An 18,034-nucleotide genomic window follows, 5' to 3' on the forward strand; every position below is an offset into this window, starting at 1 on the left:
CTTCAGGGTGGATATAGCTCACTAGCAGCCTCGCACCGAGGACCTATCCACGTCATCATTTACCCAGAATGCTTTGTGTGTAAATAAAATGGCTCTGTCCATATGAAAATATATTTTTTAAAAATTCCTTAACTAAACAGCCTACAGTATTTTTAGTTTTTATTTTACAGTTAAAATAAAGTCTAATGTTACAACTAATTGTGGATCACTTTTAAAGGATTCACCAAATAATAATAAACATGAAGATTAAATTTTATATTAGTTTTGCCTCAAATATACCCACAAAGCTACTTGTTTTAAGAGAATAAAACAAAGTTTTGTAGTTCTCCAGAACTTCTGTGTGTTTGTGCTGCAGACAAGCTGGATGCAGACTACATTAAACGTTACCTGGGTGACCTGACGCCCCTGCAGGAGAGCTGCCTGATCAGACTTCGCAGATGGCTTCAGGAGACACACAAGGGCAAAGTAATCCCAACAATGGAAGAACTCTTCTTTTTTTTTTAGTCAACTTGTGAAACATGAAACCCATTTTGATGCATTTTTCTTCTCTTAAGATCCCCAAAGACGAACACATCCTGCGTTTCTTGCGAGCCAGAGACTTCAACATGGATAAGGCGCGGGAGTTTATGTGCCAGTCTCTCACCTGGAGGAAGCAGCACCAGGTGGACTACCTGCTGGAGACCTGGAATCCCCCACAAGTTCTTCAGGACTTCTACACCGGAGGCTGGCACCACCACGACAGAGGTACTTTAGTTAAATCCTGCAAATCCAAAATCAGCAGCTGGACTCTCACGTGTGCATAAATATGAAATCTGAAAACTCGTGTAGAAGAAGTTACACACACACACACACACACACACACACACTTATTTATTTATTTTAAAGATATGAATGCAGTTAACTTGTTTCACAGCAAATAACTTAACAATTGCATAGATAATGATGTGTCAACAGGATTTGAAGCTCAGCATCCTTGTGGTTCTGACTGTGGTCCAAAGCTGTTTAACTGGTTGGCCAAGCTTTGGAGAACTGAAATATAATGGGACTTTTTTTCTTTGTTCCGCGAGTGGTTTTTATTTACTTTGCCTCACGCGAGTGGGTCAGTATTCCATTGCTTTGTCTTTAAATGTTCATGTAACATGATCTGGTGAAACTAGTGTTGAAAAGAGCTACCTGGATTGTTCAGTCAGGGTTTGACGCATGGCAGAAAATTAAATCATATTTCCAAGAATATCTGTAGGAAGTTGTTAGTGGGATGAATACCAACTCAGCAAAAGTTCTTCAGCGACATCATTTATTTATAATATACTGAATATGTTTTTTGTTTTTGCTTCATTTGATTTAAATTCCTAATTTTCTTGGTCCTTGCTGTGGAAGTGGCCTATGCCAATGCTTTTTTTAAATAAAGGTTTATCTTAAGACTTTGCATCCCTCGTTGGCAGCATGCCTCAATGTTTAGAGTGAAAATTTTAAAGGCACAACTGCGATGGTTTTATGTTCTATTTCTTTCAATAAACTTGTTTTATGTGCCTGATGAAATTAATCTCAAGATTTGTGCTCATGTGATTGGAAAAGTYTTTACTGTTAGGAGATTTATACTCGAGAGGTTCCAGCACCTGCATGTTTTCAGGGAAACTGCTGCAATGGAGGCAGAGTTATATCAAGAATTTTAATCCACTCAGTGCTTCTAGGGAAAGGTTTTTGTCCCGTGTCACATTAGTAAACCACTGAGGCTCTTGCTTTTCTTAGTAATTGGTTGAACCATGCTACACAAGTTTTGCTTGTCYTAATTATTATTTATCTTTATAGATTTATTTCATATGTTCCAAAAAAATAAAACGATGAACCTTAATGGATGAAAGRAGTGCAATGCAAGTTGTAGCCATTTTCTCATTATGTTCTTATTTAATTTGTMTTTTATTTATGATTTGTAGCATTCAACAGGCATAGGAAGGTGTCAGTTTTTGTTCTGTGGGTTAGAAACTGAACAGACCTGTAACTACCGACCTAAAAGCTTTGCTTTATTCAGCGTTTGTCAGAAGCATCCTCTACCTTTTTACATGGCCGAGAGTTTCTAAACAAATCACACGATCCGTCTAATGTCCAGTCTCGGTCTGCGTAGCGACATCCCTGATGGGTCGAGCCCCAGAGTTGCCGGAGGTGGTGGGTGGGAAATCCTAACGATGTTTAGTCACTGAAACCAGYCTCACTGATGTCACCCTCCTGCAAGTGGCCCACACTGAAAGCTGAAAGCCATTTTGTTGCTTTTAATTGTCTTAATTTGACAGTGTTTTAAATATTAACAAAGAAGAAAAAATTAATCCTAGTATTTTTATAGCAATTTCTTCCTCCTCTTTTCTTGATCACTGGAGATGGAGTCTGCTCTCTCCTTGGCATTTGTGCTCAGGATTTCCTGGTTTGTTTTAACATCATCTCTAAGCCTTCCTCTTCTAATATCTTAATCTTAAAAGAGCCCCCAATCTAAATGTTCCCATTTTCCCAGCCAACTGGTTTAAAAATAGCTGAGGCTGACCTCTGGGCGGCTGTTGTATTCTGTTATACAACCACTTTCATGAGCTTCAGATATGGCTCAGCCTCTCAGGAAGCTGGAAGTATGAAACCTGTAGGGAAAAGATTTGCCACATCCTTCTCCTGACTGACTTTAGTCTCAATTGCATGAGGAAGTGTTTAATTTACCCTAAGATGCAGCATATTATTGCAGTATGTGTTTATGGGTGTTTGAAAGATGTTGGGTTTTGTTTTGCTCAACAAAACCAGGACAGCCCTGTTTACCAGCTTTTTGCCCTGAGCTGTAGAGGTAAACTTCATTGGAAATCTTTAAAAAAGTTCTTACACAAACATGATGTGTTTGTTCCTGCTGCAACTTGCATTTTGTTCTGTTTCTGAGAATCACAGTTACTTCTGATTTGCCTTTAGGCGACGGTGTTCCTCATTTTACATTCCATTTATTAATTTTTATGTTTGTGGTGAACGCTCCTAATGATAGWTGTGGAGCCTTTCTTTCTTCCACACGTGAGAATCACATCTGGACTTTTAACTCCAGTGTGCTCTTCCCCCAGCAGAAGGTTGTCCATGCAAATAATGTTCTCACAACTTCAAATACTAGGAAGCATTACACTATGCAAAAATATGGTGCAGAATGTGCAGTGATTTGACAGCACACACAGATCATAATTATGACTTTTTTTTTTCTTTTCTCAACTCAACAGGCCAGATTAATATATTTCTGCACAAAACATATATTTTTAAACTTGTTTGAACTGTGCTGTAAGGTGTTTTTTCCTGTGAACAATAGCTCATGCCCGGGCTGCTTGCCAGCGCTCGTATTTCCTTGCGATGTAGGACTCGGCACACATTTGCATGCTCCACGGAGCCCTTTGTGGACTGAAAGTGAATTGTCTCCTTGTTTGTGGAACTCAGATTTCCTGAATCTCCCTTCCTGAACAAAAGGGCTCTTACTTTCCAAACTCGCGTTTTTGACTGTGTAGCTTTCTGTACAGAGAGGAAAGCATTTATTTTCAATGTATGCAGGAAGAAATCAAGTAATCATCTATTGTTGCCCACCCCCCCACNCCCCCTCCCTCCACCTCTGGATAGCACAATAATGTAAATAAAAAAATCTGACAGACTTCCAGGAGCTGTTGGTCATGGTTCAACCAAGAAATCCCATCACTATGGTGAGCAAAACAAAATGTTCTCACACTGTCTCCTAGATTTATTTGTCTTTGGTCAAGAAATGGACAGTTTTTAGGTTTTTGCTTCCATTGTGTTTCTGTTAGTTTGGTCTAAGAGAGAGTTATTTAAAACAGCAAGTTTATACGAGTCTTGTTTTCTAATCCAGAAGTAATTGACACAGATGGATGAATACCAGCTTTGGTCCCACATTCCCGCATTGCATTGTTAAAAAACTTTCCCTTTTCAAAAGTGACAGTATGTTAAATTGATCTTTTTAGAAATACATTCTTTCTCAAAATAAACGTTCCATAAAAGCTAGTTTTGTGTCCCTCATGCTGGTTATGGAGTAAGTCTGTTTTGGTTTYTGAGGACCCACGCCATTTGAGTTTTGTTTTTCCTGATGTATTGTTTTTACCTTGTGAGACTGATGTTGACTGGGCGTTGGGCTTTGTCCTGCCTTCACAACAGAACTCAGAGTTCCAGAGCATCGGGCCTGAAAAACACAGCTCAGCATTCACCCATTCATAGGGCCGTGGGCCGCTGAGTGGACCTGCAGTCCTGGCAGCAGCACACCAGGACCACCTACTCTTTAACAAAACAAAATCTTTTTGTTTTTGAATTTATGTTCCAATACTCCAAGAATGGCAACTTTATCCCAACAAATGTTTGTGTTAGTTTAGGTCAAAAAATAAAGCTACACAATGTGGGCTTCTGTTTTGTTTAATGTTTGACTTCAGTGGCACATTCTCAACTTTTAATGGATTTTATTGTCCTAACTTCTACACCAGTGTCTTCATCCATATCTTGTGAAAACGTGAAGATATCTCCCATTTAGCTGTAAAAATAGTTTATATAACTTCATTAGAAGTATACATGACTAGTTTGAGATTGTTTCCAGCTCAAGTTAGGAGCATCTTTAAGATAAAAGTTGACTTTCCTGTTCACCAGACGCTCCAACAACCAATCAGCTCCGAGATGGGTGGTGATAAAACATATGCATTGTTGCAGGATGTTGTTTATACAGGCCCAGTTGCACAACATCCAGCTGGAGCCTGCCATCATTGTTTCCCTGCTTTGCCTTTACGAGCCCACATATTTCAGAGACAGCGTTGTTGCTTTATGTATCAAGCATTTTGTTGTAGAGTAATTAAAGCTGGGTTTAGCTCTGACGAGACTCATGGGAGGAATATGAAGCAGGAGGAGTTTTTGTTTGGCTTTTTAGCTATTTAAGCTTTTCTGCTCCCTTCAGCTGCGTGTTTACATTCCTACAGACTGAAGTGTTTTCAAGTGGACGTTATATAAGGGAGGCAATACAAGACCATCAGTGCTGACTTTCTCTTGAATAATAATATTTGATAAATCCTTCAACGGGTTGTTAATAAAACTAGTTACATGTATAAATGCGTAATAAAAGGACACATTTATGCAACAGTTTTTATCAGCCTGTTCCATGTGTAAAGAGAGACTGAAGCTACAGAAACCTCTATTCTTTTGTTCTCCTTTTACTGAAATGTTTTTCTAACATGAAAACAAAAACGTGTTCCCTTTTCCTAACATACAGGCGTATGAGCGGCGCTTCCCCACCTGCCACCTCATCCCCATGTTTGTGGCGAGCGACATCGTAGATGAGGAGAAAAGCGAAGACGGTTCCACCCACAYGGTCGAGCGCCGCTGTGCCCTGGATGTTGACGCTCCACGCCTTCTTAAAAGGGTATGATTTACTGCAGCACGTAGGTTGTCTTAATTGTACCTTTTTGCCATTGCTTTCAGATAACGTGCTGTTTTCTGTGGTTTACAGATTGCAGGCGTCGACTACATTTACTTCATCCAGAAAAACACTCTGAACAGAAAGGAGAGGACGCTGCAGATCGAATCCCACAATGAGACCTTTTCCAACAGGATCGTCGTCCACGAGACCTGCTGCTATTCGGTCAGTGGTTTAGATTCTTGTCATCCAAAAGAAACGCGTGTGGATAATCAAATCAAACATTTAAAAAGCACCTTTCATACAGTGTAGTGTAAAACAAACGAAACATAAGAAAAGCATCTTTTGAAAAGCTGATCTGAAGCCAGAATCCCTTCTTCCCCCTCCTTTTAATCTGCGTGCTTAACTCTGACTCCAGATCTGCCTCCTCATGAATGAACGAATGAATGTATGATGAGTTAATGAGGTCAAGCTCGTCGTATTAGCCTCCAACCAACTGCAGTGCTAATTTTAGGTCCGAGGCCGCACAGATTCTTACCGAGAGCCTTGTCAAGCTGTGGGYATGGTAACCAGGACGGACAGCTCAGTTAGGCAGCTAATGGACCTGACTAAAGCTTTGGTAGTCATGGACAATCAAGCTAGGACCGTTTTGCCACCAGGATGCACTTAACTCCTGGCTTCTTAAGACAAACAATGAGCAAAAGGGCATTTATTGTTATTTTTATGATGTGCATGCAATTTTGAAAAACAAATATAAAATTTGCAAATTTCAGGGGACAGTTTGAAGTGTGACAGTTTTGCTAAAAACTGGCAGATTTTTGTTGGTGTTTTTTATTTAAAAAATTTTAATTGGTATTCTCATGTAAATTGGAAGCACTGGGGCTCCAGAAACCAGCTGTAAACTGGTTCAAGGACTAGCTGGATAAAAGACAGCAGTATGTAGAAATCGGAGGCGTAACATCCACTACAACAAAAGTGATATGCGGAATCCCACAGGATTCCATTCTCGGACCGTTACTATTCCTCATACAGTATATGTTAATGACATGTCTGTATGCGGCGTTTGTTCTTGACTGATTCACACCATTTGGTGTATAATWTACATGTTTTTACGTCAAAGCTGCGTGACGAGATACAAACAGCTTTTGAAGCAGATAATAGTGGAGCGTCATTGCGAATGCGTTGGCACCTTTCTAGTTTGCAGAGATGGTGTTTGTCATGAGTAGTGGGGGTATTTTAGGAACTGGGTTTAGTTTGAGAGTGAATCATGGTTTRATCACTGCCTCTCACCACTTTTCCATCACCCTCCAAAAATGTGTGTTACTCTATTTATTGCATACTCCAAACAGCTTATGTGTTTTTAAAAAAATCTCCCCTACAGACTAACACACAAACTCCCACTCAGTGAGAAATCTGCTCCTCATGCGTCATCATTTTGAGTACCTCGCTGTGTGGTTGTCATGGTAATGGGGTCCCATGCCTCCCTTCATGTGTACACAGAATAAGTGACAGTATGTTTTGGTGTGTGTGTTTACACAGGTCCACCCGGAGAACGAGGACTGGACGTGTTTTGAACAAACAGCCAGTTTGGACATCAAGTCCTTCTTTGGCTTTGAAAGCACRGTGGAAAAGATTGCAATGAAGCAGTATGCTAGTAGTATCAAAAAGGTGAGCGGCATAAGATGTGTTTTTAAGTTTTCTTTCCCTCTCCCATCTGTGTGCAGAAAGTTCTAATATCTTGGCTGGTGTCCCTCAGGGAAAAGAAATCATAGAGTTCTACCTGAAGGAGCTGGAAAATGAGGGCATCACCTACGTGCCCCGCTGGACTCCTTCCTCCCATCCTCTGGTTCTGCCCGGGCCCAGCAGCCTCTCCGTCAGCCCACCCGACCTCACAAAGCACGCGAGCGCGGAGGCTGCGACCGTCTCACAGAACGCCGAACCCAAAGACGACGATGCACAGGATGTAAAGCAGGAGGGCGGAGCTCTGCAGGCAGACAGTCTGACAGAAATCCTGGCTGGTACACCTGAAGGTTCGTCCCTGCTGATACTTCTAGACAACAACACTTCCTGTTTGTTTGTTTAATGGTCATACACACACCAGCAACACGAAAACAAACACCCGTTGAGCTTGTTTATAACCTTTAACTGAATATTCATGTATTAAAGGGAGCCATGATTAGTTGTAACATCAGACTTTATTTGATAAACATATATTTTAATTGTAAAATAAAGACTGTAAAAATACTATAGGCTGTTCAGTTTTTATCATTTTTAAACTAAAAGTTTAAAAATATATTACACGGACGGGGCCATTTTATTTACACACAAAGCATTCTGGGTAAATGATGACGTGGATAGGTCCTCGGTGCGAGGCTGCTAGCGAGCTATATCCACCCTGAAGGTTAATCTTGGACAATATCTGATGATCGACTCTTTTAAATGAAACCAGAGAGCGTTGACAGAGAGGAGAAGGTAGAAATGACTCAGCCTGGAACTGAAAATATGGAAGGAGGACAACAGTTTAGCTTGTTAGTTTGTCGCGCTAGCGCCAAGCTAATACTGTACACATAATGCAATATAGCGTCAGCGCTAACGCTAAAGCTAACAGGCTAAGCTGAGGTTCTTCTTCCATATTTTCAGTTCCAGGCTYAGTCATTTCTACCTTCTCCTCTCTGTCAACGCTCTCTGGTTTCATTTAAAAGAGTCGATCATCAGATATTGTCCAAGATTAACCTTCAGGGTGGATATAGCTCYCTAGCAGCCTCGCACCGAGGACCTATCCACGTCATCATTTACCCAGAATGCTTTGTGTGTAAATAAAATGGCTCTGTCCATATGAAAATATATTTTTTAAAAATTCCTTAACTAAACAGCCTACAGTATTTTTAGTTTTTATTTTACAGTTAAAATAAAGTCTAATGTTACAACTAATTGTGGATCACTTTTAAAGGATTCACCAAATAATAATAAACATGAAGATTAAATTTTATATTAGTTTTGCCTCAAATATACCCACAAAGCTACTTGTTTTAAGAGAATAAAACAAAGTTTTGTAGTTCTCCAGAACTTCTGTGTGTTTGTGCTGCAGACAAGCTGGATGCAGACTACATTAAACGTTACCTGGGTGACCTGACGCCCCTGCAGGAGAGCTGCCTGATCAGACTTCGCAGATGGCTTCAGGAGACACACAAGGGCAAAGTAATCCCAACAATGGAAGAACTCTTCTTTTTTTTTTAGTCAACTTGTGAAACATGAAACCCATTTTGATGCATTTTTCTTCTCTTAAGATCCCCAAAGACGAACACATCCTGCGTTTCTTGCGAGCCAGAGACTTCAACATGGATAAGGCGCGGGAGTTTATGTGCCAGTCTCTCACCTGGAGGAAGCAGCACCAGGTGGACTACCTGCTGGAGACCTGGAATCCCCCACAAGTTCTTCAGGACTTCTACACCGGAGGCTGGCACCACCACGACAGAGGTACTTTAGTTAAATCCTGCAAATCCAAAATCAGCAGCTGGACTCTCACGTGTGCATAAATATGAAATCTGAAAACTCGTGTAGAAGAAGTTACACACACACACACACACACACACACACACACACACACAGTGTGACGTTTTATCTGACGGGCATTCAGTCATTCTTAGAAACCCACACCTCTCAGCGAGGTGGGTCTTACTGGTTTGGACTTCTCGTTAGCGTTAACAGCTATAACAGTCATATTCTTAAGTTGTGGGCYTGCTGTGAGTCTCCAAAAGAAAAGAATGACGTGATACATATCATAAATCTATTTCTGCTTTCATGCTTTCAGAGCAGAATGCTAAATGATTTCTCAGAGCACGCTCACTCATTGTGCCAGACAAAAGAGGAGCAGATGGCAGCTGAAGCACACCTTTCCACTTAACCTGCATTTGTGTAGAATGTAAATAGCATTATAGATCATGTCAATGTTTGCTTTACTTTGTTAGATGGACGTCCTTTGTACATCCTGAGACTGGGCCAGATGGACACCAAAGGACTGGTGCGCGCGCTGGGAGAGGAGTCTCTGCTCAGACACGTACGTAACACAGATTACTCTGCAGGTTTGGTGCATTAGTGAAGGTCGATGCCTTTTATAGGTCAGACGGTTTGTGACTGGATTATAGGTTAGAGAGGAAATGTCCTGACAAGTGTTAAAARCCCAGGATGTGAGGAGTTAATGACMGGTTTAAACTCACTGTCGCTGTAGGTGCTGTCCATCAACGAGGAGGGTCTGAGGCGCTGTGAGGAGAACACCAAGGTGTTTGGGAGACCCATCAGGTAAAACTATTAACCATTCAGAAAGCATGAAACGTACAAATACTTAGTCGCACAGATTGAGCTGAACATTTTGATATGTGTAACGATTGTACAGCAGAAGCTTTATTTGGACTCCATTCAGTTTGGGTTCACCTGAGCAGCACAGTTGCACACTCAGATAAAACACAGCACGAGTCAGTCCAGAGAATTACTCCCCTCCAGCATGGAAATGATGCAGTTTGAGCACACAGCATGTGAAGCAGAGGAGCTGAGATGGTGTCTGTTGTGTGTCAGGCCTCTCCAGCAGGAGGCGGAGCCTYTGATAAGGCCTGCACTGGAAGGCATGTGAACTATGTGTGGATTCAGAATTACCCAGCATTACCTTCATCACTTAAGCCTCACTGCAGGGTGACAGGTGCTAAGTGATGAGAGAGAATCTGTAGCCCACTTCATTGTGTGTGTGTTCGTGTGTGTGTGTGTGTGTTCGTGTTCGTGGCGGGACGTTATCCCCTCTGATCCTCTCACTTCCTCCTCTGAAGCTGCTGGACATGTCTGGTGGACCTGGAGGGGCTGAACATGCGTCACTTGTGGCGACCGGGGGTCAAAGCTCTGCTGAGGATCATCGAGGTGGTGGAGGCGAACTACCCCGAGACTCTGGGACGGCTGCTGATCTTGAGAGCACCGAGAGTCTTCCCGGTCCTGTGGACACTGGTGAGAACACGAGGGGACACTCAGTCACCTGATCAGTGCAGCGTCCTCCTAAAAGACAAGTTTACCTGTTTCAGCTGCACAAACCAAACTTTAGWGTCAAAACCTTCTGGGTCATGCTTTAAAAATAATGAGGCAATGAACCTGTCACCCTTTTTATTTACAAAACACTATGAATGCTGAAATTTGTTAGTAAAGCTGAAACTTAAGTTAAAGCAAAAGTGAGCAAAACACTTGCTAAAACCTTAAAGAAACAATCTACTAGAAGTTAAATATAGCTAAAAATAAGACTAGATTAAAACTGAAAAATGCAAAACAAAAACTGAAAGTAGTTTAAAACTATCTGAAGTATCAAAAGTCATGCTTCAAGCTAAAAGTAGCTGAAGCCTTGCTAAGAGTAACTAAATGCTAGCTAGAAGCTAATAGCATAAGAAGACAAAAACACAAGCAAGTAGCTGAAGCAAATAAAAAGAAACTGATTTAATGTATTAAAGCAGGGCTATTCAACTAAACTGCTCCGAGGGCCACAGTTACTGCAGGTCAACAGCTGAGGGGCCGAACATCCAGCAATTAAAGTTATTATGTAAATAAACCAAGTATTACAAAGATCTGTTACCTTTGAATTAGTTTATTTTACTGTATTTAATCATGAATACAACATACAGAACCCTATAAAAGTAGTGATAATTACACATTATCAAAAACAAAAAGAACACATTATGACTCCTATTTGACACAAATATTATTTTGACATCTCTGACTTGACAATTTTTAAACCAATTTTATTTTCACTTTCTTCATTTTATCTTCAACTGCTTGTAGTTTTAACTGTCTTGAGTGTTTATAGAAATGGTTTTTACCAGCTTGTAGCCAAGATCCTGATGTTTCTGTAGATATCAAACATGTCTATGTTTAGCTAAAAGAAATAGTAATTAAAGTAGAAAACCGGGGGTTTGTGCTGAAGAGATGAATGAACCAATTGGTGGGCCAAACTTTGGTCATTCACGGGCCGCCAGTTGAATAGCCCTGTATTAAAGTCACAAACTAAAAGTCGTAGCAAACATGCTCTGAATGAGCTGAACGTTAGAAGTGATTTGAAGGCAAAAAATAAAACTTTATAAAACAGTGGTTTCTGTTCTCTGGAGTATTTCTTGCATTCAGTTTTTTTACACTCCCCTCTGCTTGTAGGTCAGCCCCTTCATCGATGAAAACACCCGCAAGAAGTTCTTGATCTACGCAGGTAACGACTACCAGGGTCCTGGAGGTCTCGTGGACTACATCAACAAGGAGATCATCCCTGACTTTCTAGGAGGAGAGTGTATGGTGAGTGTTAGAGTAAAAATGAAACTCTGTGCTCTCATGGAGACCGCCCTCCATGACCTGGCTCATGTTTTTCCTCTGCAGTGTGAGGTACCAGAGGGCGGTCTGGTTCCCAAGTCCATGTATCGAACAGCAGAGGAGCTGGAGAATGAGGACGTCCGACTGTGGACCGAGACGATCTACCAGAGTGCCAGCATCTTTAAGGGGGCTCCACACGAGGTGGGGCTCTGGGGGTTTATATGTAGGACAGGACAGAAGGGACCTGCAGGGGGATTTGATGCAGGTTCTGTTGGTAGRGCTGCCATCTAGTGGAAAACATTTGTGTCATGTCTGATTTTAGATCTTGAAATCCAACCTTCCTGCTGTGACATGTTCCTTCGTGTTGCACATTTTCACTTTACTCCTCAGATTAGTTTTCTGTGTAACTTTGAGTTCCTGATAGTAAAGTTTTACAGTAAGGGTTAGAAAAATGTTAAACCTGTTCAGATGTTCGTTTCCTGATCTTTGTTTTCTCCAAGCAGCTCGTGATCGAAATAATCGACGCCGCCTCGGTCATCACCTGGGACTTCGACGTTTGCAAAGGTGACATCGTCTTCAACATCTACCACTCGAAGCGGGCCCCCCAGCCGCCACGTAAAGACCCCCTCGGAACCCACGCCATCACCTCCCCGGGAGTCAACAACGTCCAGCTTATCGAAAAGTCCTGGACTCTGGGTCAGGATTACAGCATGGTGGAGTCCCCCCTCACCTGCAAGGAGGGTGAGAGTGTGCAGGTGAGGACTGCTCATCAGGGGCTGCTTTTGGGGGCGGGGGGGTMGTTGTTGTTGTTATTAGTGTAAAACGCTGGTGCAACAGGTGGCAGGTGAGCTGCATTGAAACACAGCTTTAATCCCTGTCTGTAACCATCTTCCCGGTCCTCAGGGCTCTCATATAACCCGGTGGCCCGGCTTCTACATCCTGCAGTGGAGGTTCCACAACATGCCGGCCTGCTCGGCCACCAACCTGCCCCGAGTGGACGACGTGCTGGCCACACTGCAGGTCTCCTCACACAAATGTAAAGTCATGTTCTACACTGAGGTGCTGGGCTCGGAGGACTTCAGGTTGGTAGCTAAAACTAAATCAACTCTGTGTCCGTGGTTTTACTGCTGTTCTTTTCATTCACCACAGTTTCATAGTTTTAGTTCCAAACATTATTTGATTGCAGCTCCTTTTGATTTACTCCTGTCTTCTGTCAGTTTGTCCCTCTGTGCTGCCATTTAGTTCCTCTAAATATTATAAAATGCTTCAAAGAGCATCAGAACTTTGTTTTAAAATGACTTCCCCCCCTAAAGTCTCCTTTAATCCATCTTTTTCTTTCCAACCTGTCGCTCCCTCCACCTCTTCCTCCTATGAAGAACGGCTTGCTGTGATGTGCAGAGTTTGTAAGTGGCTCAGTGTTTGCGTTTTTGTTTTTTTGTTCTTTTAGCACAAGCTCATTGCCATCACTGCTTTTAGCTTTTAAAGCGAGTGCCCAGTCACGCTTCTAACGCCGTACAAAGATCCTTGTTTGCATCTGTTTATTGTTTTTAGRGGTGACTAACAGGATCTTGCTTTAATGAAGGCTTTATCGCACTGAAGTTCACAATAACTTGCTCTAATCCACTCGCTGCCTTTTTTAAGTTAGTCTGTTTGCATGGTTAACTGAGGTTTAATTCAAAATAAAGCCTTTCAGATGATTTTCTATCCAGGTTCACAAAACCTTTTATTTCACCACGCTTCACATTTATTTAACAAGATGTGTTATCACAGTACCTCAAAAGTTTTCACATTTTTCCACTTTTTGTCACGTTGCAAACACAATCAACTGTTTTACTAAAACCAAAAGAAATGCAAGGAAAATGTTTGGTTTTCAACTCTTTTTTTGTTTTGTTTTAATAAAAATCCTTTTTAAAACCCTAAATACCTTCAGAAGTCACCTGATTGGTGGAATCCACTGGTGTGTAATTTAATCCATGGGTACTGTTCTGAGCTAAACAAGAATAAATTTAGTTTTTAGATGTACAAAGCAGGTAAAAACAGACCCCAAGACTCAAATCACAGCAAGATTTTTWAATTTTTTTTAAACCCATGAATTCTTTCCGTTCTGATGATCTGTCGTATAAAATTAAAGTAAAATATTCTGACAGTCGTGGTTGTAACGTGAAAAAACAGGGAGAAGTTAAGAGGCAGTGAAAACTTTTACAAAGTGCTGTAAYTCGTCAGAGAAATAAACAATCTAATTCATGATCTTTAATTAAAAGAGAATTTAGGTTTTTATTTGTGACATGTTAATTTTTTTCTGCTTTACTGAAATTTCTGGTTGTGTTTTAGTGGTTTGATGGTTTCAGGGTTTGGGTTCTGCTGCTGTAATTATTCAACCAAAGACTGTTCGAAAAGATGGATGTAGCCCCGGTGAGGAGTTAAAGCTGCATTCTTTTTATTGGCCAGCAGGGGGAGTCCCACCTGACAAAGTCTAGAGAAGTCCTTTTATCTGTTACTTAAATAAATATGTATTTTATAAGCTCTTTCAGTACAGAGGTGTACTGATTTATGAGCTTGTTTCTGAATATCTGCACCTGTCAAAACCTTAACATTTGTCCACAAGCTTCAGCTGCACCCATCTTTAACAGTTTTTGGTTTCATTAAAAATGTGAGTGCATTATGAAGTGTCTCATCCGATGTCTTTAACCAGCCCCTGAAGGTTTTCATGTTCTCATACGATGAGATGATGTCACAGACACCGAGGGTTCAAGACGCTGCTAAAACCGATGCTTTGAGTCTGTTTTTATTTCAAACAAATCCTGCCTGAACCACAGTGGCAGGATAAAATGACAGAGAAGCTCGTGTTTGACAATAATAAATCCTTTATTATTAAAGTTCAACAGAACGTTCTGCTCTTCAGCTGGAGGCGGTTTTAGATTCGGCTGCTGGTGGGCGGCTCAGTTAGACGTGCACTCCGAATCGGTTTTATGATCTACATGCAAAAACACAAGCAGCCACGTCGCTCAGCGAGCTTTCTATAAAACATCAATACACTCATTTATTTTGTTTTGACTTGATGTGGATTAAAGGSGTCCAGATCACCTGTAAAGGTGGTCTGAGTGAAAGTGGTTTCAGTGTGAACTGAAGGCGTTCACACGGGTTTACTAAGAACTGTTTTTTGAGCCGCAGGGTGAACGTGGCTGCATGGTTCTGCATCCTGAGCATGACTGAACACACACACACACACACACACACACACACACACACACACACACACACACACACACACACACACAGTGCTTTCATGCAGGTTTCAGCAGGCTGGGCTCGCTCACGTGTTGTTCACATGATGTTCCCTGCAGCGCCTCATGTTAACCCTCGCCTGTCTCTTCCCTCTCAGGGGCTCGATGACCAGCCTGGAGTCGAGCCACAGCGGCTTCTCTCAGCTCAGCGCAGCCACCACCTCCTCCAACCACTCCCAGTCCAGCTCCATGATCTCCAGGTAGAACCTGGGAACGGACCACCTCAGTCCCAGAATRCATCACTCCACCGTCATCGACCAGCCCCACCCCCCTGTGTCGTCTGTGGAATTTACTGCACAAACTGAAGAGGAAGAGTTTTGAAACTGAGGCAAAAAAAAAAAAAAAAAAAAAAAAAAAAAAACTTGACACTGTTTAAGATTTAAAGGGCTGATTTTTGCACAAAGGTTGTTTGCTGAATGTTTTTTTTCTTGTGAGGGTGGAAGTGTTTGAAGTGGAGCAGGCAGAAGCTCGTAGCAATATTTTCATCCTTGAAGCTACAGGAGTGGCTGAAGACACTGGAGGCTCTGTTACTTTTCTGCATTTACTGAAAACAGCTGCTGACGCAGCCGACGCGCTCCTCARGCACCTGTGTCGCTCCGTCAGGACTGAACGTCTGTTACACACACGAGCCGTGCACAAAGGAAACGTTTTGCCATATTGTTGCTGTTAGGGTTCCAGAGAGCTGTTTATAGGTCAAAATGTTGGTGAGCAGAAAACCAACTGGATCTGGGTCCAAGCAGCGCCTGTGGATGGTTGGAGCTTCACCACAACCATAGTGTCAGTATTTCTGGTTTCAGAGTCAAACTAACACTTTGTGTGTGTGTGTGTGTGTGTGTGTGTGTGTGTGTGTGTGTGTGTGTGTGTGGGACTCACAAGGGCTTCATCGCACCGAGAAAACCAGTCGAACACGAGACCCAGATCTGATTAGAGTCGATCTGCTAGCTGCAATAACAAGATGGGCTTTCTGCTGTGTGGATGATTTCTACTTATTGTAAACTTATTGTGGAGGATCATGAGTAAGTTTAGTTTTGTACAGACCGATGGATGTAAAAGGAGAAAAAAAAAGTGCCACAGATATCACTTCTTGTCAAAACTCATTTTATCAAGACAAAAGCAAAAATAGCTTCCTGTCAGATGAATCTGCACGATAAACCCGTCTGTCTGCACAGTTAAGGAACTCAAACGAAGGCGCCGCCTCGTCACTGATCGGCCAACGAGACACCTGAATCTGAAGGGTTGTCGGGACGACCCTGACGCCGTACTGTACGCGTGCCGGTCCGTGCTTCTGGAGGCGAGCAGTTGAACCCGTGGCGTGTCGACGCATGTGCACATGGGCTTCGTTACGTAAGAGTTGGGCTGCAGCCGTGTGAAGAGCCATGTGTCCATAAATACCATGTTAGCCTTTCGTTAGCATCACGTAGAGAAACGCTGTAACAAAACTAATGAACATTTCAAAATGCAGCGACTTTTTAAAATAGTTTAGTGTTGATGACTTATCTGTAGAGAGCAGGAAGGATGTTACCGTGCAGCTGGTGGGGATGTATCATAAAAGCTTACAGGGGAGTCGAGCTGAAACTAAACGGTTGTTACTTAAAACTGCTCATTTTTTAAATGATCAACGTTTATTTAATGTCATGAACTGCAAAAACTGTCCGTCTTATCAAGTTTTAAAGTCTTATATCAGCCAAAAAGTCTTTTTGATCTTGTTTTGAGACTGATTTACTAAACAAGAACTGGTTGTGTAAGAATAATCATCTTGTTTTCAGAATGTGTAAGATTATTTGTCTTGTTAGTCTGAAAATTTGACTCTAATTAAGTCAATATTTCTGCCAGTGGAGTAAGAAAATTTTACTTGGTAAGATTCCTGAAATAAGAAAAATTTGAGTCAAATCAAGTATTTCAAGAATCTTACCAAGTAAAATGTTCTTACTCCACTGGCAGAAAGTTGTGACTTAATTAGAGTCAAATTTTCAGACTAACAAGACAAATAATCTTACACATTCTGAAAACAAGATTATAATTCTTACACAATCAGTTCTTGTTTAATAAATCAGTCTCCAAACAAGATCAGACTTTTTTGGCTGATATAAGAGTTTAAAACTTGGTTAGATGGACAGTTTTTGCAGTGAACTGCAATAACAGGAAGAAAACGATGTGAGTGTTGGCTGTAGAAGGGTTATAAATTTTATAGGACATGTAAACTGTTTCACTTCTTATTTCTTAAAACACTTAAAGGACCTTTACTTTTCCACCTGATTATTAGAAAATTCCTGCAGCAGTCTGACAAACTACTAATTTATCAGTTTTCCTTCTGATCTGAACTTCTCTTCTGAAACGGCACTTTTTGATTTAAGCCACAGACGTGAAGAAGTGTTTGTTTTCTCTGACTGATGACAGGAAATCTGCTTTGCCGTTTTCCCTCCGCTCAGACCTGCAGAGTTTCTGCTTTTCATCACCATCCTGTCCACTAATGAGGGCTGTAAGCGTTTGTCTCGAGTGTTTTCTTGGCTTCTTTTTTTTTCCGCCATCTTTGCATATCTTCTTTAAGTGTTGATGTGAGAAATTCTGTATAAAAAAGTAAAAAGTTTAGATGAGTGAAAACATGGCGCCTTTACACTTTTTAAGTCAATAAACTTGAATTATGAGTAAATTAAAAAAAGGCTTTGCTTGTCTTATTTTTAACCAGCTGAACATCACAAAAGTTACAACAGTAGCCAAAACTGAAATTGTATAAAAAGAAATTATCACCAGGAAAACTGCAGCTAAAAGTTAAAACTAGTGAAAKTTTGGTTAACAGTGAAGATCAGGAAAGAAGCATTTAAAGCTTTTAACCAGCAAAACAGTAGCTGAACTCAAAAGGTTCAGAGTAGGAGCTAAACTCTATAATTAAAACAGTGGCTAATACCAGGAGAAATAGCAGCTAAAACTAGTAAATAGCATCTAAAGGTTATCACTAAAACAGCTGAAATTCAAAATGTTCAGAGCAGCAGCTAAAAGCTTAAAATGAGGCAGTTTTTTTAAATAT

The 18,034-nt window shown here is 41.3% G+C and overlaps 1 protein-coding gene across 2 annotated transcripts in view; it reads left to right on the forward strand.

Moving 5' to 3' along the window:
- Window positions 1-15,370, forward strand: part of LOC106536301 (SEC14-like protein 1) — a gene marked incomplete at its 5' end in the record, with an annotated part of 24,347 nt that extends 8,977 nt beyond the window's left edge. Inside the window, 15 exon segments of one of the 2 annotated variants that reach the window (XM_014033509.1) lie at window positions 5,258-5,407; window positions 5,495-5,626; window positions 6,941-7,069; window positions 7,158-7,431; window positions 8,490-8,599; window positions 8,689-8,878; window positions 9,370-9,458; window positions 9,630-9,700; window positions 10,219-10,390; window positions 11,576-11,710; window positions 11,792-11,926; window positions 12,229-12,480; window positions 12,629-12,807; window positions 13,102-13,128; window positions 15,108-15,370. In XM_014033509.1, the coding sequence (XP_013888963.1) occupies window positions 5,258-5,407; window positions 5,495-5,626; window positions 6,941-7,069; window positions 7,158-7,431; window positions 8,490-8,599; window positions 8,689-8,878; window positions 9,370-9,458; window positions 9,630-9,700; window positions 10,219-10,390; window positions 11,576-11,710; window positions 11,792-11,926; window positions 12,229-12,480; window positions 12,629-12,807; window positions 13,102-13,128; window positions 15,108-15,213 (2,151 nt within the window). In that variant the 3' untranslated portion in view covers window positions 15,214-15,370. 2 annotated transcript variants of the gene reach the window in all.
- Window positions 15,371-18,034: the final 2,664 nt, after the last annotated feature.

Source organism: Austrofundulus limnaeus, unplaced genomic scaffold, assembly GCF_001266775.1.
Source record: "Austrofundulus limnaeus strain Quisiro unplaced genomic scaffold, Austrofundulus_limnaeus-1.0 Scaffold1760, whole genome shotgun sequence".
NCBI lineage: Eukaryota > Metazoa > Chordata > Actinopteri > Cyprinodontiformes > Rivulidae > Austrofundulus > Austrofundulus limnaeus.